The 25,850-nt window shown below is 49.8% G+C and overlaps 1 protein-coding gene across 1 annotated transcript in view; it reads left to right on the forward strand.

Annotated features, from left to right (window-relative positions):
- The window catches only part of LOC131672963 (homeobox protein homothorax-like), a gene marked incomplete at its 5' end in the record, with an annotated part of 105,244 nt that overhangs the window by 64,419 nt on the left and 14,975 nt on the right, over positions 1-25,850 (forward strand). Inside the window, one exon of the mRNA XM_058950549.1 lies at positions 22,762-22,820. Coding sequence (XP_058806532.1) covers positions 22,762-22,820 — 59 coding nt within the window. The remainder of the gene's footprint in view (positions 1-22,761; positions 22,821-25,850) is intronic.

A 25,850-nucleotide genomic window follows, 5' to 3' on the forward strand; every position in this document is an offset into this window, starting at 1 on the left:
CCTCTCCGAATTTCCTGTTGCTCAAAGCAAAGCCAGATAAATTTCTGCACCCGCGCCAAACGCGCCTGAATAAAGTTCCGATCTTATGAATTCGCTCGGCGATTGCAGATCTCGCTCCTTTGCTTTTCTCGCGCGGCCAGGAGATGCACGCGACAGATTTAATTGGGACCAGCCGCGTGAATTATTCCCCGCAGACGCGACTATCGCGCATGCAGATGCGACTGTCAAAGCTCGCGCAATTAAACGCGCAAACATAATTCCATCCGGCGCGTCCAGCGGAGGGCCGCTCCTATCTCCATCCAAATTCGCCAGCGTCTCTTTCTCCCCGGCTCCGCGTCATCTAATTTACGGCGGCAAAAGAAATCCCTTCGCCGAGACCGAGCGCGCCTTACCTATTATTCGGCGCAGAACGCGGACACACGATACAGCCGGCGCGGCTGCTAATGCATCGCACAATAGATCAATTACGTGCATTAGCCGTAGCAGCCCTCGGAAGTATCGCGCGCGCCCGCACAAAGATGTCGCTATCGGGCGCAGTCGGAAGCCGCGACTCGGCTCCCGAATTCTTGACCTAGGACGCGCATTTGCGCTTCGTCGATTAATGCGCCGGGCCACCGCCTCCACTCGCTTTCTCAATATTTCAGGCGATTGCCTCTCCGTGCACTCGTCATGTGCGGCGCGCGATCGGACCAGCTATAAATTATTGAACGCCTTACGACCAAACGATAGAAACGCACGTACGCGTGCCTCCGGTATAAATCCATGCTAATGAGCCAATTGTTTTTCGCGCGAAAATATAACGCGTGAATAAGGGAATGGCGAAGGCCGCGACCGCTTGTACGCGTAAGGCTGCATTATCCCTAATACCCAACTTGATTGCGTACAATTCTCGTTTGGTCGACTACACCTACTTGGCGCGGCAGTGAAGAGGATTGTAAAATCATCTGCGAAGACGAAAAGGAAAAAGAGACATAGTTATTCGGCGAGCACGGGTGTCAGCACCGGTGCACGCGTTAGCTCGTGCATGATTGGAGGCAAGCCCACGCAAAGAAAGAAATGTTACATAGCTCCGCTACCACAGCTGCTGACCGTTGACATAGTTGCAAGTGGATCGGCGTTCTCACTGAGGTTTTTCGTCGATTTGCGGCCGTTGCTACTGCGCCACTGGCCACGCGAAGGGGGCGCGCGTGTGCGCGCGCAAATCGGATGTTATGAATTACCGAGCGTGCGGTCCGCTGATTCTTTGCGGGTAGCGTGCCGTCGACCACCGTCGATTATCGACGTATTTATGGTTTTTTATTGCGTTACTTCCTCGTGGCCACCAGGCGCGCAGCAGCCTGCGCGCAAGCGCGGACAAACAACGAACTGTATTTGTGTTAGCCTGCGAAAGAAAGCCGCTTTCTCTCATTGTCCCCGACGCGGAGCTGGGGACGAGGAGGGCAAGGAGAGAGAAAACGCGATGAGTGCTCGGTTACATTAGCCGACCGCAAGCTAATGTTTGTCTTGTGCGCGAAAACCACACGAAATAAAAGAAACGGAAGCGTTCAAGAGGGCAAGCAGAAGAGAACCTCGCCAAGTGAATTACGGAAGGAAGAAAAAAACAGAAAAGAAAAAAGAGCGACCGCAAAGGGGCTCCTCGGTTCCGTCGAAAAATCCATCGATTTCTCGCGTGCGCGCAGCCGCGCTAATCCTTTCCGCGGTGTAAAACGTGCCGGGTGCCGGAGGAAGCGTACGTAGCTGCGTGCGCGCAACGACGACTGCGACGCGCCTCGCTGCCGCCCTGCCGCCCTGCCGCCACGGAAACGACGTTTGTGCCCTGCCGTGTGACTAATTGACCTCTCCCTATCTCGCGGCAAACCCACAGCGACTCGCCTACTTATTTCGATCTGGCCTGCCGAAAGTCACTTGCAATTTGTCTCTTTGGCTGTTTAAGAAAGCTAGAGCAGGTGAGCAACGCGCGCGGCCACACAGCTCGATACACATAGGTGTATCGAGCGCTCGTGCGGTTGATTATGATTGCGTGCGCAGTGAAATTGCAGCGCGACGTGCGCTTGCCAGTGGCCTAGCTCGGCTCTCGCATGACTTGACGAGTTTCCGAACAATCGCAACTGGCTTTCGGTAGGTTGCAGCCAGAACGAGTGCGAGATATCCATCCACACGGACACATGGAGGTAGTTGTGTAGTGTCTTCCCACGTCAGGAGCGTGACAGTAGACAGACGGGCAGACAAGCGCGGCTGCGGCTCTCGTGCCGCTGCTACCTCGGCGGTAGCTTCGTATTTTATTCAGATCCGACGAGCGCCCGAGCAATTACCTTGGCAACAAAACTATTCGGCGTTGCGCGCAGGATATACAATAATTCGATCGTAATGGATAATTAGCCCCAATGGCTCAGAGCGCCTAGTGTATAGGAAGCCGCGCTCGGTCGCCGTGCGCGAATGACGCGCACTTAACGGTGCGTATCCGACTTCCACTTCCGCAATCTCGCTTCAATCTGACTTTCGCCTCGTCTTTTCTTTTGCGTTCGGCCCGCCAGCGACGCAATTATTCTCTCCCGCTTGCCTTTTCCTTTTCCTTTTCCTTTTCCTTTTCTGCAAGTTGACCAGTCGTGAGAATTTGATCGTACGAGACGAGAGACGCAGTCGCTGAAATATCACGGATGATTTTCTCTCTGGCGAACGAGCAGCGCGCAAGAGAAGCTTATCGTGTAGCCACTTTGTAAAACGGCAAATACTTGCGCAAGCAGCCCCCAAGCAAGCAGAGCTGGACTTTTTCAGCTGCGGCATAATCCTTTTTTTGAGATAAGACGTATATGCGAGCTTATTTATGAACTATAATATCGCTCCCTCGCTCTCTCGCCGCTAAATGGAAGAAACTCGTATAAACATCAGCTTTCGAGAGAAGGAGAGAACGAGCGAAGAGACGTTTCGCTGGATTTAGATAGAGCCGCTGTACACGGGTATCATCGAGAAGCTTGCCAATGGGTTTTCTTTCGACGCACGCGCTGCAGCCGCCACGCATACCTTTATCCGATTATCGTTCTTGCATCCGATAATTTATGTGTAAAACCTCCTTACGGCTATCGTGCGCGCAGCTTTTCAATCATTAAAATGTGCACGCGTATGAAGAATCCCTTCGCAACAAACAAAAAGCCGCGCGCGAGAACCTCGACAAGGGGCCATTTTTTTAATCTTCCACTTGCAAGGCGTTCCTATCGAGCTACTTTTGCACACTGACGACAATGGAAACCTGTCACTTTCGAACGCGTGAGAAATTAATTCCGTCGGCATGCCTTGCACACACACACACAATGATATCAGGGTACAATAAGCCCGCGCGCCACGGAACCTCCGGAAAGCCCTTTAATTCGTTGGCGCGCCAGCGATTTCGCGCAGCGGCAGCAGCGGCGCATTCTTCTATTTCATTGTCGAGAAAACCAATTTCCCGGTACCCAAATTACGCGCAGCTCGACGAAAAAGCCCTGTCTGCCTGCCTGGCGTCGCCGTCGGTAATATCGCAAGTTCGCTTCGCTCCGTCTCTTTCCATTTTGCTTGCTCGCTTGCCGACGGAAAAGCGCAGCCCCAGGCTGCTCCTAGGACGGTATGCGCCTTTCGGAGGGAGTCACGAGCAAGAACGTTCGCTTGAAAATGTCACGGTTTCACTTGAAGTTGCGTTAAGGATGATCCCTTTCTCGTTGACCTCGTTTGGCGAGATTTCGGCTTGTTGTACATTGCCAACTCGAAACTGACTGTCATCGTCGTTGACCGCTTAAGTCTCTCAAAGTAAGCATGCGAGTACATTATCGTCAGTGGGATGGCTCGATAACCTTCAACGCTCGGATGAATAGATAGCAGTACGGACTGACAACGCTCCACGATAGAATTTTAAAAGTCACTGGCAAATCAGTTCCCCGGAGGGAAGTTTCTTCGAAAAACATTGAATCTCGTCAAAGATGGCAAGATCGAAGATAGACAGGAGAAACCTCGTATAAACATAAATAAACACTGGTAAGCAGGCGTTGCGGCATACACGATCGCAACGCTCATATATATCGCCCTCGTCCTTGCATCTCTCGCGCGTATAATATCGGAGCCGGGCAGCGGCAGCAGAACTCGAGAAGATCTCATCTCTCCGGGCTCTCGCGTACAAAACCAGTTTTCATATTTTTCGCGAGCTACGATAAATTTGCAACGAAATACGCGAAAGATACACGAGATGGCGCGAAAAAGCTGTATTATGTAGAGGTGCGTATATGTGCGCGCGTTATGAAGGGATAGATTACAGCGACCCGATTCGAACACCAGGCACACGCGCGCGCTTTTATTTGCCCGCGAACGACGCCAGCGGGATTGTATGTACCTTTGTTCTCTCTCTCAACTGATATTGCATCACCATTGAAATACATTTTCACTAATGCCCGTCTCTTTCTCTTTCTGTTGCAGGTGAGTGCAGAGACCGAGCGACTTTTTTCAGCATTACTCGCGAGCGCGCCTGGTGAGTTGGTTCTATTATGGAGCGTGAGCCTTGGCGAATTAACCCGGGAGAAAAGCATAATAACACGTGTAAGATTTCTCGCGGAACGGGGAGCAAGGGGGCACGCTGAAAACACGTGAATAGATATTGACGGCGCCGCGGCGGCAGAGTCGCTTGCGCGCCGGCGATGTACACAATGAAAATACAAGGGGCTTTGGATCGGGGGCGGTTTTCCGACGGAAGCAGTCTGCGAACCCTGGCCACATTTCGTCACGCTGGGGAAGCTCTCCCCCCCCCCCCCCCCCCTCCCCCTCTCCCATCCCGATACTGCCTACGCGTTGTTCGCTTCTTCCTTCCGAATATGAAACGCTTCATAATCGCGAGCCAGAGACTCGCTCTCTCCTCTCTCGTTTTTACTTTTCTTTTTTCTTTTTATTGCCTATCCCGAATATTGATCATCGTTGTTGGGAGAACTCGATTTCTTGTCGCGGAATGAAGTCGTCTCGACTGCGCACTTGATCGCCGTTCATTTGCCAGTGGCGCAGAGAAAGAGCCTCGCTTCTATTGAAATTTCGTTTCACGGGTGCTTTCTCAATTGCGGTCAGCGCGCAAAGGATCGCGATCGTTCGAATCGAGGGCATGCATCAAACAATCGTTGCCACACAGCAGCAGCGGCTGTGCGTGAAATATATCGCTGCTGGTCCTTTTCCGCCAAAGACAAATAGCGCGCGACGCGCCTCGACGAGTATTTGATTGTCCGTGCCATTATGAGCAACGCTTTCGCAATGACCTTTCCTCTCTCGCTGCTTTGCTTTCCTCTAGTTCTGTTTTCATATCTGATTTCGATTTCGTGCGTTGCTATCCTAATTCGATTTTTCATTGAAATGGCAATTGAAACGGTTTTTCTTTTACATTTGCACGTTGGACTCCGTCGTTCAAGCTAATGGGTAAGTTATCATTACCCTGCAAATTCCTCATCCGACCGACGATTTCTAATTAATAATATTCCTTGAACAGCTCGCATATTTCTTGCCAGCGAAGAAATCTCGCATAGCAAGGTATAAGTATTCAGTAGATCACGGAGCGAGCAGCATCGTTAACAGCAAAATTATGAAACTAGCATTTGAAGACGCTTATAAAATTGAATAACCCCGGTGCGCGCGCTTGTGGTTTTGTACCAAAGTGCTCCGGGGAGTCGGCCATTAGCGGCTTCTTCGGCCGTGCGAGATGGAGATGAGCGATCGGTGTGCGCGCGGAGCGTGGCGCGCAATGGGAATCTTCCTTTATCGACATTTCGATATAAAATGGCTGCCTCGCGCGACAGGGAGTCCCCGCGTAATCTCTCCCGATTCAAATTAACGCACGTCGCGCACCACGAGTACGGTGGGGGATGAATTCTTTCCGCGACTGGCTATATATGTATTTACCCGCGTTTACGTGGCACTGGTGTAGGTACGAGATAATATCGCGATGGAGTATGTGTAATCTGAAATTTTTGTTCCGAACCGGGGTCATTGTTTCGTCGGGACTGCCTCGATAATTTCGTAAATACTACACTACGCAGCGAAACGAAAATTGTTAGTGACGTATTCCACTAAAAAATTGAGTGATCACGTGTGGACAAGGATATGAATGATATGGCGAACGTACACGCACATGCAAGTAAAAGAAAAACGAGGAAGATGTAGGCTCGTCACTCTCTCACTGGCTGGCAATGACTCGGTTCATTTATGCATCCCGCGTGTTTCTTGCCCTTGACGCGCCACGAGATGGACAAATTGATATTGCGCGCCGCCTCCTCCTCCTCCTCCTCCTCCTCCTCCTCCTACTCCTTCGCCACTTTGGATTCGTGATCGAGTTATCAGAGCGCCAGACGTTATCGCATCGAGACATCCGAGGCTCGTTCTCATTCCCGGCTTGCTTCACTTTTAAATTGTGTGCTAAGCACATTGTACAACGTAGAAATGACAAAAGAGAGCTAATGCACTTATGAATATTGGTTATCTCTCGAAACAAGCGGATTTTTTGTGGTTGTCGAAAACCTCGGAAAAAAGAGGAATACGTTACAAGAGCCAGGATGCAGCGAACGAGGTAAAAAAGATACTCGTTGCTAAGAGTAACAGAGAGAAAATGGATATACAGGGAGAGAAACTGAATTCGAAAAGGCGAATCTCTGTTTAGCATTAGCAGTGCAGTACTACAGGCTAGCTTCTATCTGTTTAATTATCTAAATTGTATTGTTCCATGCGCCTCTCTCTCTCTCTCGTAGAACACAAGTTGTGCTTGGCTCGACGACGACGACGACGACGACGATAGTACGCTCTTGGCGGCGGCGACTCTCGCCGTACTAGCTACGGCAGCATCCGTCCCGATTGGCCCTCTCTCTTCGTGGCGTGCAAAATGAGCAAAGAGAGAAGACGAGCAGACTCTCTGCTGCTACAGCTATCTCGCCTTCCAATCTCATCTTTCTTATGCTCCTTTATCTTTCTTTTTTTGCCCTCTCTCGCGGCCGGACTCTCTCTCTCTCTCTCTCTCTCTCTCTCTCTCTCTCTCTCTCTTATCTTTCTTTTCTTTACGTTTGTTTTTTTGCGTCACTTCGTTTTTTTTTCCTCGTCCACGGATATCCTTCAATTGCCCGATTCTATTTTGCGCGCGCGCACGTGTGCGTGTACGTAGAAAGAGCAAATGGCAGGCGACGAGAGAAAATTTGCAATAACATCGCGTCGTATATAAAGCTGTCAATAAGCTGAAAACCGACGTTATTCCAGCGGGACGCATGAACGAAGCGCGAGAAAAATAATGAGCGATAGATACGCGGCGGAGCACGCACTGTCTAAATGTTTGTCTAACTGGCCGCGCGCCGACGTATTCGACGCTTATGTATACTATTCCCATGCGTGGTAAATTAGCTGTTACACGATGATTCTACAGTCAATCATAAGCCGAGTGTGTTGATTATAAGCTTCTCCTCGTACAGCTTGGGTAAACATGCGCGTCCGACGGTAAAACGCTGCTTTTGGAAATGTTTGCAATTTTGATTGAACGAACGATAGAAATGCCAATATGACCGGTTCGTTGAACTTGTCAGATACGCGCGATAATTCCGCGATGAGAGGCTTGTCATTTGACTGATGAGATTCCGTTAAAGCAAGTTTCTTTGGGTAAAGTGTTCCTATAAATCTGACATTGCAATATTTCAGTCTTGCCGATCTGCAGGCAAGAAAAAGTCGTGTTATAAAGGCGATCGCGTTAAAAGCCAAGACAACGGCAATAAGCAGGTTGGTGTAGGTGACGGCACGATTCTCAGCGGATCATACGGGAGGGCGCTGTGCACTGCGTCTCTCTATCCGTAGTCGGGGAGCAAGAGCGAGAACGCGGAGTGTGACGGTAGCGTGTTTGCAGATCCTCTATCGAAGCCTCCTCCCCCTTTTCCTTTGCTCCCGTTCTCTCTCGTCGGAGTCTGCGCGCGCGTGCAGGCAGCTCGGGATGGGGTTTGGACGGCAGCAGCCAGGCAGATAAGAGAATTGCACTGTCAAGCCAGAATGATATATTTGACCAACATTTCCATATAGCCCCCGCCAGAGGCGCTTGCTAGCTTGCTCTTCGCGCATCACTCGTTTCTCTCTCATCCCCCCCTCCCCCGTACGCACACACTAATACCGAGATCCTTGGAGAAGCTTTTCTTCTCTTTTTCTTGGGGGATGCAAGCTTCTCGTGCGTATTGCTCGCGCACTTTTCTCCCAGGCTCTCTCGCGGCCAATGCATCGTGCTCCGTACACACTGCCACGCCTCGCGAACGTTGCTTTGCCAGTTTCTGTAGTCAGTTGCAATTACGTTTCGAGTAGCTTCTCGTTCACGATATTGCCAAATCAACGAAGCGCAATCGATGAAAACCAACGTCGGCTTCGCTGCCCGACAAAATTGAAAGTTCCATTCGTTTTATTCGCTTCCGCGTGCGTCAAGCCAGCGGGACTCCATCATTTGTCAGGGATCCAGTGGAGCTTATAAAAATTCATCGGCAACAGCGTGTCTAATGTTAGCGTGTCAATGTTTATCCAACGAATTTACACGTGTGCGCTCTCTCTCTCTTTCTCTCTCTCTCTCTCTCTCTCTCACCACGCGGCGTTTCCAATAAGCGTGTCGTCTTGCGGAGCCTGAAAGAAAACTAGGAAAAAAGAGAAGGCAGGGTGCGCGAGTGTGCAGGCACAGCGCGTAATCCCTCATAGTGCTTGCTCTCTCTCTCTCTCTCCTATTTTCCCGGGGAGCGTTTCCCGGAGGGGAGGAAGCAATTGAGAAGGAGCCCGTACATCCATCAAGCGGTGGCGCGCGTGGCGGACCGAATCTGCAATAACGCCGATTGGCCGAAGGGTCTCGCGCGCGCATTATGCTCCAGCCGATAATTGATGCTTGGCAATTCTCGATGAGTTCGCCCTACGGATATTATATCACGTTTGGGAAATCTTTCGCGTTTGTTTGTTTAACCAACGCACAGACGATTGTAGAGGAAAGAGGAAAAAAAGAACGCGGAAACGAAAAAGCTGAGAAAGAGAGCTGCGAGTGGGAGAAACGGGTGATCAGTTATCCTTATCGTCCGTCTCGTATCTTTCTTCTCTATAATTGCTTCTTTTAACTAAAATTCCGAGACTTAACTCTCGGTGCTTCGCCCTCCCCCCCCCTCTCTAAGAAGCTTTCTTACCCTCCACTCTCTCCTTTCTTTTTCTCTTTTATTCTGCACCGTAGCCCCGCGCTACCTTATTTCTGTATATAACGCTGCCGCTAAAAAGTTTACTTTTCCTTGCTGGTGCTTCGCGCGATTTTTTAAATTGCTTCTTATAACTTTAAAAGCAGCAGCACGGCCTGGCTATACTAGTCCCTTCGTATTTCCGCTCACGGTTACTCGCTTAATTTCTTTGTTTATCTGTTTGCCGCACGCGCAAGCAAGCTTCTTTCATTTATTCTTTCCAGAATTCTCATATCTTCCATCTCTTGAATTCCCGCCGACTTATTTATTTCCTTAATTTAACTTCTTTTACTCTCACTTTCGCGCGCTCACCTACGTGTCTGCGTCTGTTTTTATTTTCTTTTTTGTTTTTTTTCTTTTCGGAAAAAATTTTTAACGACTGCGGTTTTATCAGCAGAAATGAAATGTCTCGATATGTACGTTTCGATCCTTTCTCTACCCCCGACATTCTTAAGCTGTTCCGATCGCCGGGGCCATAGCCGTTTAGAAGTCGCCCCAAGGTATGCGATGTGGACCAAGACTATTTCTTTCTTTACTTAATTCCAGATAGGGAGGCAAAGTCATTTTTCATTTTTATTGGAGGCCCCTCGCGACTTCTTTATTATACTTCGCTACTGGCTACAAACATAGAAAATCTGGAATTTCTCATCTCTGAATCTTTTTATTCTACGGATATACTTACTGCGTACGCAGAATCACAATCTTCGCGTTGTCGTATTCCTTCTAATTTCATCTCGCGTTCCTATATCTGAACAGTCCCATCTGAAATGATAATACAATCGCGACGATGTGCCTAGATATTTATTCATGTAAGTGGCATTAAATCAGCCCGATGTTGCATCGATTAATCACGCGAAAAGGTTTTTTTCCCTCAAGTGAAACAGATCAGCGATTGGCCCGACAACTCGACTCTCGTCAGCTCGGAAACTCAGACCGCATAGCAATGGATGGTTGGTCGGCAGCAGCGCCCAAATGGCAGAAAGTGCATCGAGTCGTGCTTCGGTGGAACTCCGCCAGAGCACCGCGGACGGCAAATGAGATTGCTCGAGAATCGGCTCTGAGGAAGAGCAGCGATCGCGCGTTACAGTTTGGACTCGGCAATTAAAAGGCCGCATGGCAATTCCACGCGAGCAAGCGCGAGGAGCAGCTTCGGGTTTCTCTTGAGCACTATTTCGTTCTCGCTCGCAGTAATTTCGCGACATGGATTCGGTGTTAGTGCGTGCGTGCGCGTGCTAGCCGAGCGACGCGACCTTTGAAAGGAGAGCCGCGTCATTAAGCTGGTTCACGGGCCATTGCCCCTTCTTCTCGGGAGAGATCTCCCGCGTCTCTACTGCTAGTAGTCAGAGCGCGCGCTACGTCAGCCATTGCGCAGTGGCGCGGCGTTCCTTTCTCGCGCGCGATCGAGAGCCAAAGTCAATGACACATGACTACGTGGACAAGCCTATGCGTCACTTTTTGCTGTTTATGCCTCGTACGGCTCTACCGCTGCGAACTAACTATTAATCAATTGAAAGTTCTCTTTTATTTTCGTTTGAAAGAAACTGCTTTTACTCTCGGAAAAAACACTATTTTGGAAACAAGCAGCTAGGGCTTAGCCTAGTAAATGAACGAGTTATTTTCGTAAAAGATAAGCAACCAAAGTTCTCACTCCCCCCCCCTCCTTTGCTCTCGTCGCGTAGTCTTTCAGCTTTTATTTTAGATAATGAGGTTACAGAAGCGCCGGTTTCTCAATGCGCTCTCAAGTTACTGGATGTCGCGTGCACTAACAAGGTCCACTTGGGTGGCTCGGTTTATACACGAGTATAGTATTACGCCGGGCGATAATTTACAAGTGACGCAGAAAGCAAAGAAAGCTAACCGCATCGCATCGTCGAGGGCAGACTCGAAACGAAAAAGTAAAAAGAAAACGAATAGCGAAGTGCATTGACTCACACCTACTCGAACGCACTGCCCAATTGTCGTAAAATGCAAGCTAACCCAGAATTTTCTCTCGCGCGTGAGCTATAACAAAGGGTGGTGGGGGAGAGGGGTGCACGATAGACCTGAATGAGCCTAGATCAAGGTCATAGTCGTAAAATGCGATCGCATAGCGCAGCGGATCGATTGAAAGTGGCTCGTAAACGCGTATAGTTACGTCACTGCCTGCTTTCATCTCTCTCACTGCCGAGAGTCTGTACGCGCGGGGTTTATTATCAGGGCTGCAGGCTTTCTCTCTCACTCGGGCTCCCAATTAAGCGGCAGCAGCTGCGAGAATTAATGGGCCACGGCTTTTAAGATGTAATTGGCCACATTCATAACCGGCAGAGAGAGAGCAGCCGGCGCTATATACTCGCCGCGCCTCCCTTCCTCCGTCCTCGCGACTTTTCGCCTTTTCCGCATTCGTGCCCCTCAAAACTTGTCCGCTAGCGAGAGGGTCCAACTCTTTTGCTCCCACCAGCAAACTAATTTCTAGGTCATTCAATTTTCTTTCTTCGAATAATAAATCGCGTCGCTAATTTGGCAAAACCCTTTGTGCGGCATTACGACGTGGGAGGCGTAGGCATTGTGGCAGCAGCGCCGGTGTAGACAACGAGTGGAAAGGGGGATGGGAGGCAGACAGTGGCTGAACAGACGACGGCGATGACGATGCTCGTAAACATTTCGTAAATTTGCTCCACAGGTGTGCCATCGCGTCGTCGTCGTCGTCGTCGTCGTCGACGTCGTCGTCGTCCGTAGGCGGACTAGCCTATTTGCTCGACGCGCCGAGTGTAACGTCTTGTCTCTATCTGTGTGCCGTAGCAGTCGACGCTTACCTGCTCTCGCTCGTGCTTTTAGTATCCAGCGTTATGCCTCTCAAACTATCCCAAAGGATAATCCGCGACGATGACAACAACGACGGCGACGACGACTCGCAGTTATTACTCCGAGTTGAGTTTTCAAACGTCCGAGCGTGCAATACATCGCGACGAAGCAACGTTTAAGGGCAAATAAATAAGCAGACGAGATTCGAGCTTTGGTACTAGAGGCGAGTAAAGGGCGTCGACGAGGCAGAATGAATCGGGCGGCTTGCCGCGGCCAGCAGCGCCTTGCCGCCGCGCAGTAATTGTCCGGGCAATCATTAACTGGGATTATCTCGGGGCCCTGCTCTCGCTCTTCGTTGCAAGCCCGCCGACGAGAGAAAACTGCTCTCTCGCCGCGGGAGAAAAACAAAGCGGTAAATAATGGCCACGTAGATAGCGCGCGCTTCGCCTGCGATTCGCAGGAAAAAAAGGAAGCCTCGCGCGCGCCCCCGCCCATCCCTCGCCCTCTGGAATTAAGGATTTTCGCTAATGCCCGAGAATTGTAAAGTACGCCGTTGCCTCTCGTCCTCTTCTTTTTTCCGCCGAGTGCAATTGATGAGTTTGCCAAGTGGATTTGAGTAGCTCTCGCACATGGGACGCAGCGCTTTCTTCCTCCGCGACAATCTAATCTCTCGATCGAGCGTGCTGGCACCTGCGTCACTTTTGCGAGAGCCTTTGACGCGCGGAGTGCACGAGTCAGGCCAACAAATGTCGCGAATAAACAGCTCGCTGCTCGCGATCGATGGCACATCGTCGCGGAATAAGTCGCGTGCAATCACGGACAAATTGGCAGCTGTAGGCGCGTATGTGTATTATTGCAATCATTCGTCGGCCATTATCCAACCCTAACTCTCTCTCTCTCTCTCCATGCGCGCGTGACGCCGTTTATACCGCATAAAGCTTTTCTCTCCCTTCGCGCGGCAACGCCAACGCACAGCTCTATTAGTAAAGTGTGATGAAGTTTTGCGAGCGCGATTACACCCGAATGAGTATTAGTCCTTCCTCTCTCTCTCTCTCTATCGGCACTGTATACTCGTTCAACTCTCCGGAGAGCGAGAGCGAGGCTAACCCTTTCGCCGCTGCTGCTCCCCAGCTTCGTGGAAAGACGCGAAGCGTCACGTGCGCTCACTTTTCTCCCCCTATTATTCTTTTTTCGTACGATGCTCGTGCATCCAAGTGGGTATGTGTTCTACGCGTATTAATTCATCGTATAGTCGCTTTTCTTGTTTGTCATTGTGAGTGGCTTTCTGCCTCGCACGTCGCACGCTTTTCTGAGCATGCTATGGTCGCATTGTTTTTGATGACTGACGTCCCGCGCAGAGAACGCAAGATATCGCATACACGCAGATTAACCGGATTAGAGTTGTATGATTTTCCAATGAGCGAGCAAACAAAATGGCCCACACGTGCGCGTAGCAGGAAGTGTTATGTTCACCTATCCGATAATTATATTGTATAGCGCGCTCGTCATCGCCGTGCGGCATTTTAACGGTGCTTCGGAGCATTACCATCATAATTATCATCGTCGTCGCTTGGGTCGTATTGTGCCGTAAATCTCGAGTGGTTATATGGGGGTGCGAGAGCCGTCGTAGTCTGGACCTTTTAGTTCGCTCCTCGGGAGGGCTGTCAACCAATAAATAGCCCGACGCGTATGCTCTATTGGCCGTGAGAAGAGTCTCGCGCCTCCCATTCCTTCGGCCGTCCCCCGCACATATACAACCTCTCTCTCTCTCTCTCTCTCTCTTTCTCTTTCTAAGCCTGCACGTTATTTAGACACGACAATGTTTCGCGCATAGAAACGGCCCTAAAGCAGCCAATAAATGCTGCTAAACAGCCAGTCTCAAGTCAGATTTCACCGATGCCTGCGGACGAAAAACCTTGTACGCACGATATCGCCTCGGCGTGTTTTTTATCGCTTGGGCAAAAGTTAATATTTTTACTTTTTTTATTTGTTGTCTTGAGTGCGCGAGACAAACGATTGTCCTTTCCGCAGTATCGGCGTGGCCGTTTTGGATTGCCCATAGGCGATACCTGACCCGCCTTCTCTTCTTTTATCCCGGCACGCGCACGATTGACATTTCGACCCTGCGCCACCCCACTAACATCCCTACTTGCGCTCAAGCTTTAATGTCTCTATTAGCGTGCAGATTATGAAAATTACAAATAGCCAAACGTGCGATATTAGCTTTTTCCCTGAAACTGTTGTTCGCTGAGGGATCTATCGGAATAACATTGGACATTTGCGTATAATCGCCGGGACCAGACGAACTTCGGAGACAACGGCTACGAGTTGCTGTTGGATTTATGAGTATTAGCGTACGCGATGGAGATATTAGTCGGTGCATTATGCGAATCCAACTATATGCGCGACAAGTACAGTTTTTAATTAAAACGCATCGAAATCCAATAGTGAACGGCGTTAAATCTCCTGGTTGGCGTTTTCTTCGTGCGCGCTATCTATCCGCGTGTACGCGCATCCTTTTAGCTCAGCGCGACACAATGCTCTTTCATTTCCCCTATTTAAAGCCTCGGGCTGCTGCTGCGGCAACAACAACAGCAGCAGCAGCGTGGCGCCAGGCTCTCGCGAAATTAGTTTTCCAGATAATCATCTCACGGTATTGTGTTGTACTACCTCATTGGGCGAACGCTCAGGCGGCGGAGCCTCGAAAAGGGCCGTACAATCGACCGCTGTGCGTTCTCTCTCAATCTCTCTCTCTCTCTCTCTCTCGCTCTCGCTCTCGCTCTCTCGCTTGACTCTCTGCGTGGCTTTAAAGTATGTATGAGGGCAGATTAATCCGCTGTTGCGAGGCACTTGCCTTGATAAGGAAGGTAATTTTCGCTCTCTCGCTCTCTACCGATGATGGACGAGCCTCTCGATGCGATCCCACTCTCTCTATTTGCCTACTGCGCACATACATCCATGGCCTATTCTATACAACCAACCGTTGGAAATTTTCTTTTTAATATCAAGCTATAAATAATACCGATTTACGCTTTTTCTCTCTCTCTTCTTTTTGCCAGTTGTTGTATCGATGTACTTATCTCATGGCAATATATTTTTACAAGCACTTCTTCTCTGTGTTTCGTACAAGAACATTCGTTGTTTTCATCTGAATTATAATCTTCCGAAAAATAAAGCGTAGAACGATATCAATCGCTTATTGTATCAAGAACCAATTTCAAAAAATATTTTTCTTTAGCGAGAGAAACGGTTGACAGCCGAAATTCACGAACTTACAGTTTTGAAAATTCAATTCTATTTTAATCCAAGCGCGCGGAATGTTGTTTGTTTTTTTTTCTAACGACGCGTATAGCTCAGTGAAATTTTAATCCGCAGCGGTGCCTCAGCCGTCGAAGGGAATAAATTAAAAACAACGCGAGCGTTCGCGACAGAAGTGCAGCAGCGTCCACAGAGAGAGAGAGAGAGAGAGAAAGAGAGAGAGAGAGAGAGAACGTGGCGCGTGTCCCCGCTGCGAGCGGTGATTAATGTTGCCGAACAAATTGTCTAGAAAAACATGTCGTGCACGGTGTATATAGGCAGCACACAACCCCTATGGCTGTATGCCTACGCTGTGCACCCTTTATCTCTCTTTCAGGCCTTCTTCCAGCAGTCGAGGGTGACGTCGCCACACGCGTCTCTCGCCCACACACACATACACAAGCGCCACAGTACATACATTACGCAGATGATATCCGCCTAATCGGATTTACCTCGACTCCGCGCTCGCACGCTATCAACCTTCGAGCCTCAGCCAGTCGGGTAATTAGAGAAGTTACCCTCTCCTTCAGCAGCCAGCCAAGTCCCGAACCCTTGATTTTCAGCGGCTCATCCCAAAAGTCCGCTGTGGACGATTAGGATTGCTTATGTAGCCGTTCAGATGTGCAATCTAAATTGCCCTGTGTCACCGCGCTGCTCTTTTAATGCGAATTTTCTGCGATTCCTCGATTGCCGCCAATTATACTGCCACCTTATATACTTGCCTTCATGAATAAAACATCTCACTTTAGATGTGCTTATACGTAGCATCGCTTCCACAGAATTAATTAATTGAATATTCAAGATTCTCGCGCGACTGCGATCGAGCCAATCTCCAGTTCCCAGGCGATCGAAAAGGCGCGAACGAGAGCGGCTCGTCGATTCCGCGTTACTCGCATTCTTATCGACGAGTTCGCGGCCGCGCACGAGTTCGGGCCTACGAAGCTTGGATTTCATTGCGGCGCAGGCGCACTTGAAAATTCCGTCGCGGTCGAGCTGACCGAGCTGGCCAGGTGTGTAAAAAAGGAGCACGGAGGGAACGAGAAGAAGCGACTTTTCGCGTTGCGACCTCGTAAACCAACAGCTTGTATTCCGTTTGCGTGCGCGCGAGATTCGTTTTGGTTTTTCATCGCGGCACCGCTGGCCCGCAACGGCGGCGACCTTAAATCTTCCGTGGCCCCCACGCCCAGAGCCCAAAAGGAAGAGGCCGTCGAGCGCTTTCCGCGGCTTTATTGCAAAAGAGAGCAAATGCAAGCTGCGCGCGCGCGCGCTAGCAAAGGCAAAACGACGAGGGACATTTCCGAGCGCTTTCTCCATCCTCCTGCTCTCTCGCGAGTAGCTCTGCTCGAGCGCACTTGCTTTTCTATTTTATGCGCGGAACAGAGCGAAATTCCTGTTCGTTGCCGCGCGAGATATACCAAACGAACGTAAGCAAACCTCGCCTACGGCATTTGCTCGCTTCTTCTCCGTCATCTACGAAACTGCGCACGCAGTTTTTCCGATTGTCCCGATCGAATGCAAAAAACGAGCACTTCGGGCCTGTTCAGCCGATCGTCGATTCATGTGAGCATTTAAACGACATTTATCAGCGAGTCGACGTCCAAGATAGACACCTGCTAGACCGTGCGCCATCATTTTCCGTCACTTGAGTCACGGGGCACTTGAGTATAAAAACGAACAAGTCTCGAGTGTCCTTTTTTCTCATTTATATGGATCTTGATGAATCGCACATATCGTCGAGGTTGAAGATGAAAATTGTCGGTAGAGCGGATTAGGCCGAACGTAATGGCCGTTAGGCGGGCATGGCACGGCCTGGCAAGAGTCGATTTTGGAAAGTGTGGCGATTGTCGGAGCCGGATTATCACGTGACTGCTATGCTTGGATGGATAGAGGGGAAAAGAGAGACCATTTTGAGAAAAGAACGAAGGGTGTGCGTATAGCTATATCAGAGCAGAGCGAAAGGGAAGGAAAGTTTGCCTTTTTCCTCTCGAGTGGGGATTATGCCAGGAAGTCATTGCGCCTCGTGAGAATTAGGCCGAACAGCCTCTTCAAAGCTGATGGTTTTATGAACGTGAATGTCTTTATTGTCGGTTAATAAAATAAGCTTTGGGTGGTCTTATGCGCGCAAAAATTACGTAGTAATCTTGCGTGCCTGCTGCTGCTGCTGCTGTTGTTGTTGTTGTTAAGATGACTGCCGGCGTATTTATAGGCAATAAACAGTTCATAAAATAGTAGCCATAGAGACCATTAGCAGGATAGGTAGGTTGACACTTGACGTTCACTCTTTCTTAAGCGAAGGAGGAGAGCGAGAGAATATAATGGCAACAGCTCGTGCTGGCAATCGGTGCAAAGCAGCAGTAGCAGCAGCAGCAGCAGCTAACCCCTGTTGGCCTTTAACACGTCTCTATGCACACAGCAGCCGTTGGCAAGGACGACGACGACGACGACGGCAGTGGTGGCAGTTTATAACGGCGTCAGCAGTTGCTACACATAGAGTCCGTTCTCTCTGCTGGCGAAGTTTAAGAGACTGTAACAAGCTGACGCCCGAGCTCGCAAGCGCCGAGGCTATCGAGATGAGCGTGACAATCGACTTAGTCTCCCCGGCTTGACTCGATTCTCACTCTGGCGACAGCTGCGAGCTCAATAACTTGCCAACGAACCGGTAGCAAGTGCACCACGCCACACCTAGATTATATTGGACCTCCCTGCGCAACTGTACACTCGCAGGCCTTACTTTATTGAACTCGCAGACGACAGAGTTGTTTATATCGGGATCACATGGTGCCGGCCGGCCACCGCCACCTCGATCAATCATCTAGCTCCGGCTGTAATTGTTTGCGTAGAACGCTTTTTTCTTCACTATCGACGGCGCGAGCATTGGCCGATGAGGTGGTTTGTTTTTTCTTCGTAGGAGTCCATCATTAAACCGAAGCACGAGGGGACAGTGTCTCTGGAATGTAATCAAATTTTCATAGACTTCGCCAAGAGCTTCTCGCGAAAAATATTAGCCTTTCTTCGTCGTCAGTCGGCCAGCATGTTCTGCTCTTTTCAAGACTACAGAGCATTCCAAGCAGTGCCAAACAGGCTTAGCCAAATCGGCGTATTTTTCGAAAAAAATCCCCATAAAGCCCATAACTACCATTCTCCGAAAACTAATTGCGATAATTCACGCGGCAGAGCGAGACAGCCAATAAGGGACGCAAGCCTTTCCCTTATCCACTCGTCTCTCGCAATTGTATCGCAATGTAACGTGTATCCGCGGACTACGTTTATTTGGCGAGGGATGGGCGAGGGGGCGCGATAGGCGCAAATACAGTGCACGAAGTATGGTATAGGTAGGCAGAGAGAGAGAGAGAGAGAGAGAGAGAGAGAGAGAGAGAGAGAGAGAGAGAGAGAGAGAGAGCGAGGTTGTCGGTGCGTCCACCGATCACAATTTCGCGCGAGGCACAGCCATTCATCACGTGACATGTGCTCGGCTGCCTGGTTATGCACGTGTTACCCTAATTGCACTGATTAACCAGCGACCTCGTGTGCTCGCGCCTCGTGACGAAAACGAAGCATTCTGCAGCTTGTATATTAGCAGCACCAACAGCCCCCCCCCCTCAGAACCGGAACGCGCTTGTCTGTATGCGTGCATTCGCGCGCGTTTCGCAAAGTCGACGTTAATTGTGATTAGGGCCGGCCGCGCGAGCGCCGACGCTGTCGCTGCTGCGTGTGCGAGAGCGTCCGCTCGACAAAGCTTTTAACCAAATCTCCTCTTGTGTTTTTCACCGAACTAACTCCATACAAATTGGATTTTCAAAGCAATTTCAATTTGGACCTAACTATCGGTCGGTCGGTCGGTCGGTCGACAATGAGCTCTCGACCCAAAGTTTATCCCCTTTGAAGATAAAACCTGTTTGCTGCGGGCCAACGTAACGCGAAAAGCTAAGCTGCGATGTCGATCGAGGTTTTGGTGTTATATAGGTGAAGGGTGAGAGAATTCGAGCGAAGCACGCCCATCAGAGCGCGCGATCGCGGAAAATTTAGTGGCCAACCCGGCAAAACAATTATATAAATTCCGAGGGCGAATTTTTGGAAAAAGCGCTTGGCCGCCGCCGCCGCCGCCGCCGCCGTCGTCGGGGGGAGAGCCATAGATTAAATGCAGCACGAGTCACCGAACGTTGGCGCGAGCGAGCGTGCGCTAGCGCGAAAAGCGCACACGCTGCGGCAAAACTATTCGGCGCTTTTCCCTCTGGGTAAAATGGGCAAAACGGGCAAAATGCGGGAGAAAGAGAGAATGCGCCGCCAGCCCGACGCAATTTATGAAAGCAATGGAAATATTGGCGAACGCTCTGGCGCGCTGAAAGCCACACTTTGCCGAGAGAGTAATGCCGTGTCGAATTTTGCCTTGATACCAACTTTTCTTAATAAAAAATTTTCGCTCGGCGAGTAAAATTTTGTTTGGCCGATACGTCAAGAAATTTATTCGACGAGCGTCGAACGTCGAGTCATTTATTCCACATGAAAAAAAAAATTCTCGTCAATAATATCGTAAACGTGCAATAAGCACAGAATTGACGACCTTTCCACCCTACAGTAAAATCGAATATATTTAAAGGTTTTCCGCTTGCAGTGCGACGGAATTTTTAATCGTTTTTCAACTTTGCGGCCACGTCAACTTCAATTAAATATCGAGCTCATAAGCCAGGCGATCCCAATAAAAAAGCAAACAAAGAAAGGAATAGCGGGAACGAGAAGGAAAATAGCTCGCGCGGGAAAGCACGTGTGGCATTGTTTCAAGCTGAAAAGCCGTGAATTTGACGAGAGAGCAGCAGAGACGCCGGTAAGGCATTGACACTGGCGAGCTGTCCGCGCGTATCCCATCTGGCAGCGATTGCGCGAGCGACCTGCTACGACGCTGCAGCGTCCGATTACATCGGCTCGAGTCCAAGATTTGCTCGCTCGTGGGCAATCATTGATCCTGTCGCGATACTTGGTCGCGCGATTATTCGATTGTACTCGCGCTTGGAGCAACGATCGCGACGCGCTTGCACGTAGAATTAGAAAAAACACTGGGCTGCCAAGACGAGGCGCTGTCGCTGCACGCATTAGCTGCGAAATTGATAACTAATAGCAGTCGCTCCTACGTACTTTGCCACGCGTTCTTCTCTCTTCTGCATAGGCGAGCCGACTAAGCGGTAATGATGTTTTGATGCGGGCTACAGTGGAGAGCGTCATCCTTTCCCCCCAACCCCATCTCGCTAATGGAAGCTTCCTCGATAATTGCGAATGCTTCGGCTTTCTCTCGCTCGCGTCGTCGATTATGGCCATTACACGCTGCTGCGGCCCTCTCATCTATCAGAGCACGCGTGATCGCGGATGATGATCGTTTCGCTGGCAATTTCGATGCGAGTGTGATTCGCGCTTCTCGAATGGTAGCAAAATCTACGGGAGACGCTCCGTCGTTGTCTTTGCGAGTCCACAAGACTCGATGCTCTTCCTCGCCCCGTTCACGGTCAATTGACACATTCAGGCCGCATCGACGTATGCAGCCAGTCGCTATAAAAAGCACGAGCATTATTCATATATGCGCCCGAGGCCCGAGTGCACTAAATTTAGTCACGCCTAGGGGAAGCACAGGCTTACACGTGGGGGATACGGTGTAGCCCTGAGTTTTATGCCTTTTTTACGCGAGCGCGATCGCCGTGCTCTCCCTGGTCATTTCCATAAACGCGCGCCGCCGAAGCGTCGCGCTCGATAGTTTCTTTCTTGCGCGGGAATTCGATCATCGCTTGGCCGGAAAAATTATTGAGCCCAAAACGGCTTTATTTATAGCTGAAGGGGGCGAAAAAAAGGAGTGTTTTGTCATGTGACTCGTCGGCAATCTGCTCTCTCGCCTCGTTTCGCATCCATCGCGCCGCGAAATGTATACCCCATTACTCGGCGATAACCGGCGTGGCGCGCGAGCCTAGCAAGATACCGCTGTTCTCTAGAAAAAAGAAGAAAATATATATATATATATATATCACCCGGTGATAAAACCTTCACCGCGGTTGAACCTCCGTATTTTCGTGGGCGCCGACTGTTTTAGTGGACATATTCATTAACCAGAGCAGGTAAAGGTCGGGGAATAGCGCTGCTCGTTGGACTTGCAACTGTAACGATGTTCGTCAATTCAATTCAAATTCAATAGGCAACGATAACTCAGCTGACTGCTCTAAATTGCAACTTTCTAAGTGTATAATTCCTCAACGTGGCTCGGCATGTAGTATAGCGCAGCGTGCTCTGTGACAAGCCGAGCGTAATAATAACAAGCCAGTGGAAACTGAGGCTCGACAGAGAGAGAGAGAGAGAGAGAGAGGGAGAGGGAGAGGGAGAGAGAGGAGAAAGTTAAAAAGAAAACTCGTTCGGTCTCTTTGGCTGCTTGCGAGAATCGAAGCGGCGAGTTATTTCGACTGTAAAATTTTATCGCCCCTAAGAGTTTTCCGGCTTCTGGAACACGGCGATATTTTCGTCGGCCAGCTCGCAGCTAGGTTCCCGCTCGCGCGGGCAAGCCATTGTTCGGGCGATATTTCAGGCTGGGCCGCCTAAGGGTGAGAGTCAGCTGGCTCTGACGTGCCACCGGCGCGGCGGCGCGCAGCTCAGCCAGAGAGAGAGAGAGAGAGAGAGAGAGAGAGAGAGAGAGAGAGAGAGAGAGAGAAAACGAGGAATGCAAGCTCGCTCGCCGCTCTTTGCTCCCTTTCTCTCTATTCTTCGAGGCTCGAGATTACATACTGGCGGAGTCAGGTGGATTTGCTGGAAAATGGGGAGCAAAAAAGAAATTCCCGAGATGCGAATTCAATAATTATTATTCATAACTCGAGGGAGCGCGCCGAGGCGTGAGCGAATCGCAAGAGGAGCGTCCGCAAAACAAGAGAGCGAGCGAGAGATAGCCAGTCGAGCGGAAACCCAATCACTTCCGGCGTCTGCGCCCATTAGGGCGCCGCGACGCTGACGTCGGCTGACGTGCAGACCCTCGCCGCCAGCCTGCGATATAGCTTCTTCTTCTTCTTCTTCTTCTTCTTCTTCTTCTTCCTCTTTCCTTCGGTCGCTGCTCAATCCTCGACTTTTTCTTCCCCGTGCCGGCTGCTGGTTCGTAAGCTCAACGGCCCGCCACGAAACACAACCGCGCTCTCTTGCCCATTGTTCGCCCTTTCTCTTTTTCTCGCTAATGACGTATCACGGAAGATGCTTCTCTATTAGCTTTTGGTCATCGGACGAAACGCTGCTCTTCAGAAGCAGGATGCACCAAGCTCTTTTTGTCGTTTTTAACGAGCGACAAGGAGAAATTGGCCGATAAGATAGCGTTGCGCACGCGCTGACAGGGCTAGTCTAATTAAACCTGTAACCCGAGATTCATCTCGTCTGCGCTGAAATATTCCGATATGTATCCAATGTACTGACTCTCTCTGAATGGCTTCGCGAATAACAATATCGTTTCATCTGATTTCAGGTTTATCAATGCAAGGCGTAGAATCGTCCAGCCAATGATCGATCAGAGCAATCGAGCCGGTAAGTGTAGGCCAATGCTGTCAAAATTAATTTCTACACTCTTATACTGTAGCACACTTGCACACATTGCAATATTCAGCTAACAACATTTTTTATCGACTTTCAAACGACTGACAACAGCGACATTCAGAACTCGTGACGAATATTTGTCCAAGTATAGAAGTATTCTCGATAAATCTCGACGTGTCTGACTTAAATCGACTTTTACTACTGGGTTTCTCCCAAGACAGGAGGCAATTTTTCAACGATACATCAAATTCATAATCTACGGTAAACTAACGTACAGTTGAGCGAGTCATTCACACTGGCAAACATTATTTTCCCATAATCAAGCATTAAAATTTCATCAGAGTGTCGTCGGCGCTATAAATAACGCGCCGATATCCGCCCTCTCTCTTTCTCGTTGGAAAGTGATTATGCGAACCTTTTTTATCGCTCGAATATCAAGGAAAGCCGGCCGTTACAAGTTTGCGTGCGCGGCGCGCCATTATAATTCATGAATATATCGCCGCGTCCGGACGAGTATCGAGTCTCCTGCGAGCTGGAAAATTCAGAATACCGGGTGATCATGCGTGCGTAATCGGTTAGTCAACGCTCTTCGAATGTTTTTTACGAGGTGGGAATCACTTCGTTTGCAGTAAAAAGAGGAAGAAAGGAAAAAAGCACGAAAGTACGAATAAAATAAGGGGATGTAACGACCGGATAATTGCCTCGGCGTTGGTGATCAGAGCTTTTACGATCCGTTGTGTTCTCTCTTGCGCCTTCTTAACAGAGATTTCTCTCTCTCTCTCTCTCTCTCTCTCTCTCTCTCTCTTTCTTTAAGCGAACCCTCTTGCGTAAGACATAGTCGCTGGTAGCGGTAGCAGCAGCATACTTTTACGACTCTGCCGAACCCACTCTCTCCCATTCGATCTCTCGTAAACACTCACTGAGTTACGGCTTGTTTGCCTTGCTGCCCCGAACTGGGCTTTAGGGGCGTTTTAGAGACTCGCCAGAGACATATTCGCCGCTTCTAAGAAACCAATGGATTTTCCTTTCTTTTCTGCCTCTTTGCCTCGCAGCGCTGCGCTCTCGAGTGCAATCGACGAGGCGCGGATGTGCGTTTCGCGTGCAGAACGAAAAACCTTATTGCTTCCGCCGAAGGCAACAAAAATTACTTGAGCACCGTTCGATCACTGCTTTTCCAATGCTGCGAGGCCGTGGTCGACTCCCGTGCTTTCGCGCTATCCTAAAATCAAAACGTAGTAGTGCAGAAATCGGCCGCGCGTCCAAGAAGAAAAGCTACTGTTACCGCCGACCAAAAGTGCTCGTTCTCGAGAGCTCGAGACCGAGAGTGGAAACTCGTGTTCCTCAGATTATCATCCCGAAGTCAATCCTCATCAAAGCCATTTCGCTCCCTTGCGCGCGCGCGCTCTCTCTCTCTCTCTCTCTCTCTCTCTCTCTCTCTCTCTCTCTCTCTCTCTTTCATTCTATATAGTGCTGACTCTACCCTTTTTCCACTGCACTTAAGAGACTCCTAGCCCTCGCTTTTTTCTCCCTCTCCCACTCAATAAGTAACGTTGCAGAGAAGAAATGGATGAGCGGCACCGCCGCTGAGCTTTGATTAAAATTAAGTAACTGAAAATATCCCGCTATCAATTTGGCGCTGAATTTTTCAAACTCGCCCGATGAAATTCCCGGCTCACGTGAATGCGGTGTTATATTTTCGTCAAGCTCTCTCTCGTACCAGACAGAAAGCTGCTGCGATACCTTAATAACCGAAATATCGCCCCCAGGGCAGATTTTGTTGTCCGGCGGAAAGCATAAATGATAAATGTGCTTTTCTATGGCCCGCGTGAGCGCGCGGCAAGTCCCCGGGGGGAAGGTGCTACTACCGACACTGCAAGCTTCGACCACTTAACTCGCGCTTTATCTTCTCCATCTCCAAAATGGACATGTCTGTGCGCGCGAACGAGCTTTTATATATTTAGCCTTGTGTCTTCTCGCGCGTCTCGATGAAAAATTCAGAGACCGCGATCTCTCTGTTTATCTGTCTCTTTTTCTCTCTCGCTTTGAAAAATATCGCAGTAGTTTCCAGTCAATAATTCAGTCTGCTTGGCTCGGAGAGAGCTTTCATTACAAAACTTAACGCAAGATGAAGAATCGCCGTAATAAACAGACTAAAACAGGCTAAGCTCATCAGGCGAAATTTTCAATTTCTCGCTCGCTCGCTCTCGCGCAGCGATTAAATTATTGCCAGGGCCTTAGCAGATTGCACGGGGCAGAGGATAATAATGCTCGCGCATGTAATACACGCGGCGTTGTCGAGAGGTAATGATCAGAGAGCAAGAGAGGGCCAAGTCTCATTCTCTCTCTCTCTCTCTCTCTCTCTCTCGTCGCGTCCCGACTGCACCATCAATCATACTTTCATTACGAGGATTGGCCGTAGCGCCCGCGGGACACTGTTATTACCGAGGCAAGCATATTGTGTTGCATCACGGACACACAATGCCAGGAGAGCCTGTGCATCATGCGTCCACGTCTCCGCCGCTGCAGCGCCGCAACTACACTACTCGAAATCAGCCGCCTCCAGCCTCTCTCTCCCTCTCTCTCTCTCTCTCTCTCTCTCTCTCTCTCTCACTTACTCGAGCTCGCTCTGGCGAAAGTCGATATCTGCTGCGGGTAATCATTACGCCGAGTCGTAAAATTGAGCGCGTTGAAAGATCGACCGTCTATAGGCTTCTCTTCTTGTTCTCTTCCTCGTCCTCGTCATCGTCATCGCCGATCTTCATTTCTCTGTTATTAACTTTGCTTATCTCTGTCGATGGAACATTATAAAAACGCATATTGCTAGGTTTACGAGCGCCATCGTAGACATAATAATAATTCGCATGGGCTTTTTCGCGAGAATCGATAAACGTCGTGGCATCGTCAAGCTCAAGGATCTAATCGAGAGAGACCACCCGCAGAATTTCGCGTGAAAATTAGCGTAAAATTAGAGGAAGAGGCGAGGCGTTTGCGGCCGCGTGCGCGCGCGCGCGTTTTAACGTT

The sequence above is a fragment of the Phymastichus coffea genome, unplaced genomic scaffold, assembly GCF_024137745.1.
Source record: "Phymastichus coffea isolate CEN01 unplaced genomic scaffold, Cenicafe_Pcof_1.1 PCOF00163, whole genome shotgun sequence".
Classification (NCBI taxonomy): domain Eukaryota; kingdom Metazoa; phylum Arthropoda; class Insecta; order Hymenoptera; family Eulophidae; genus Phymastichus; species Phymastichus coffea.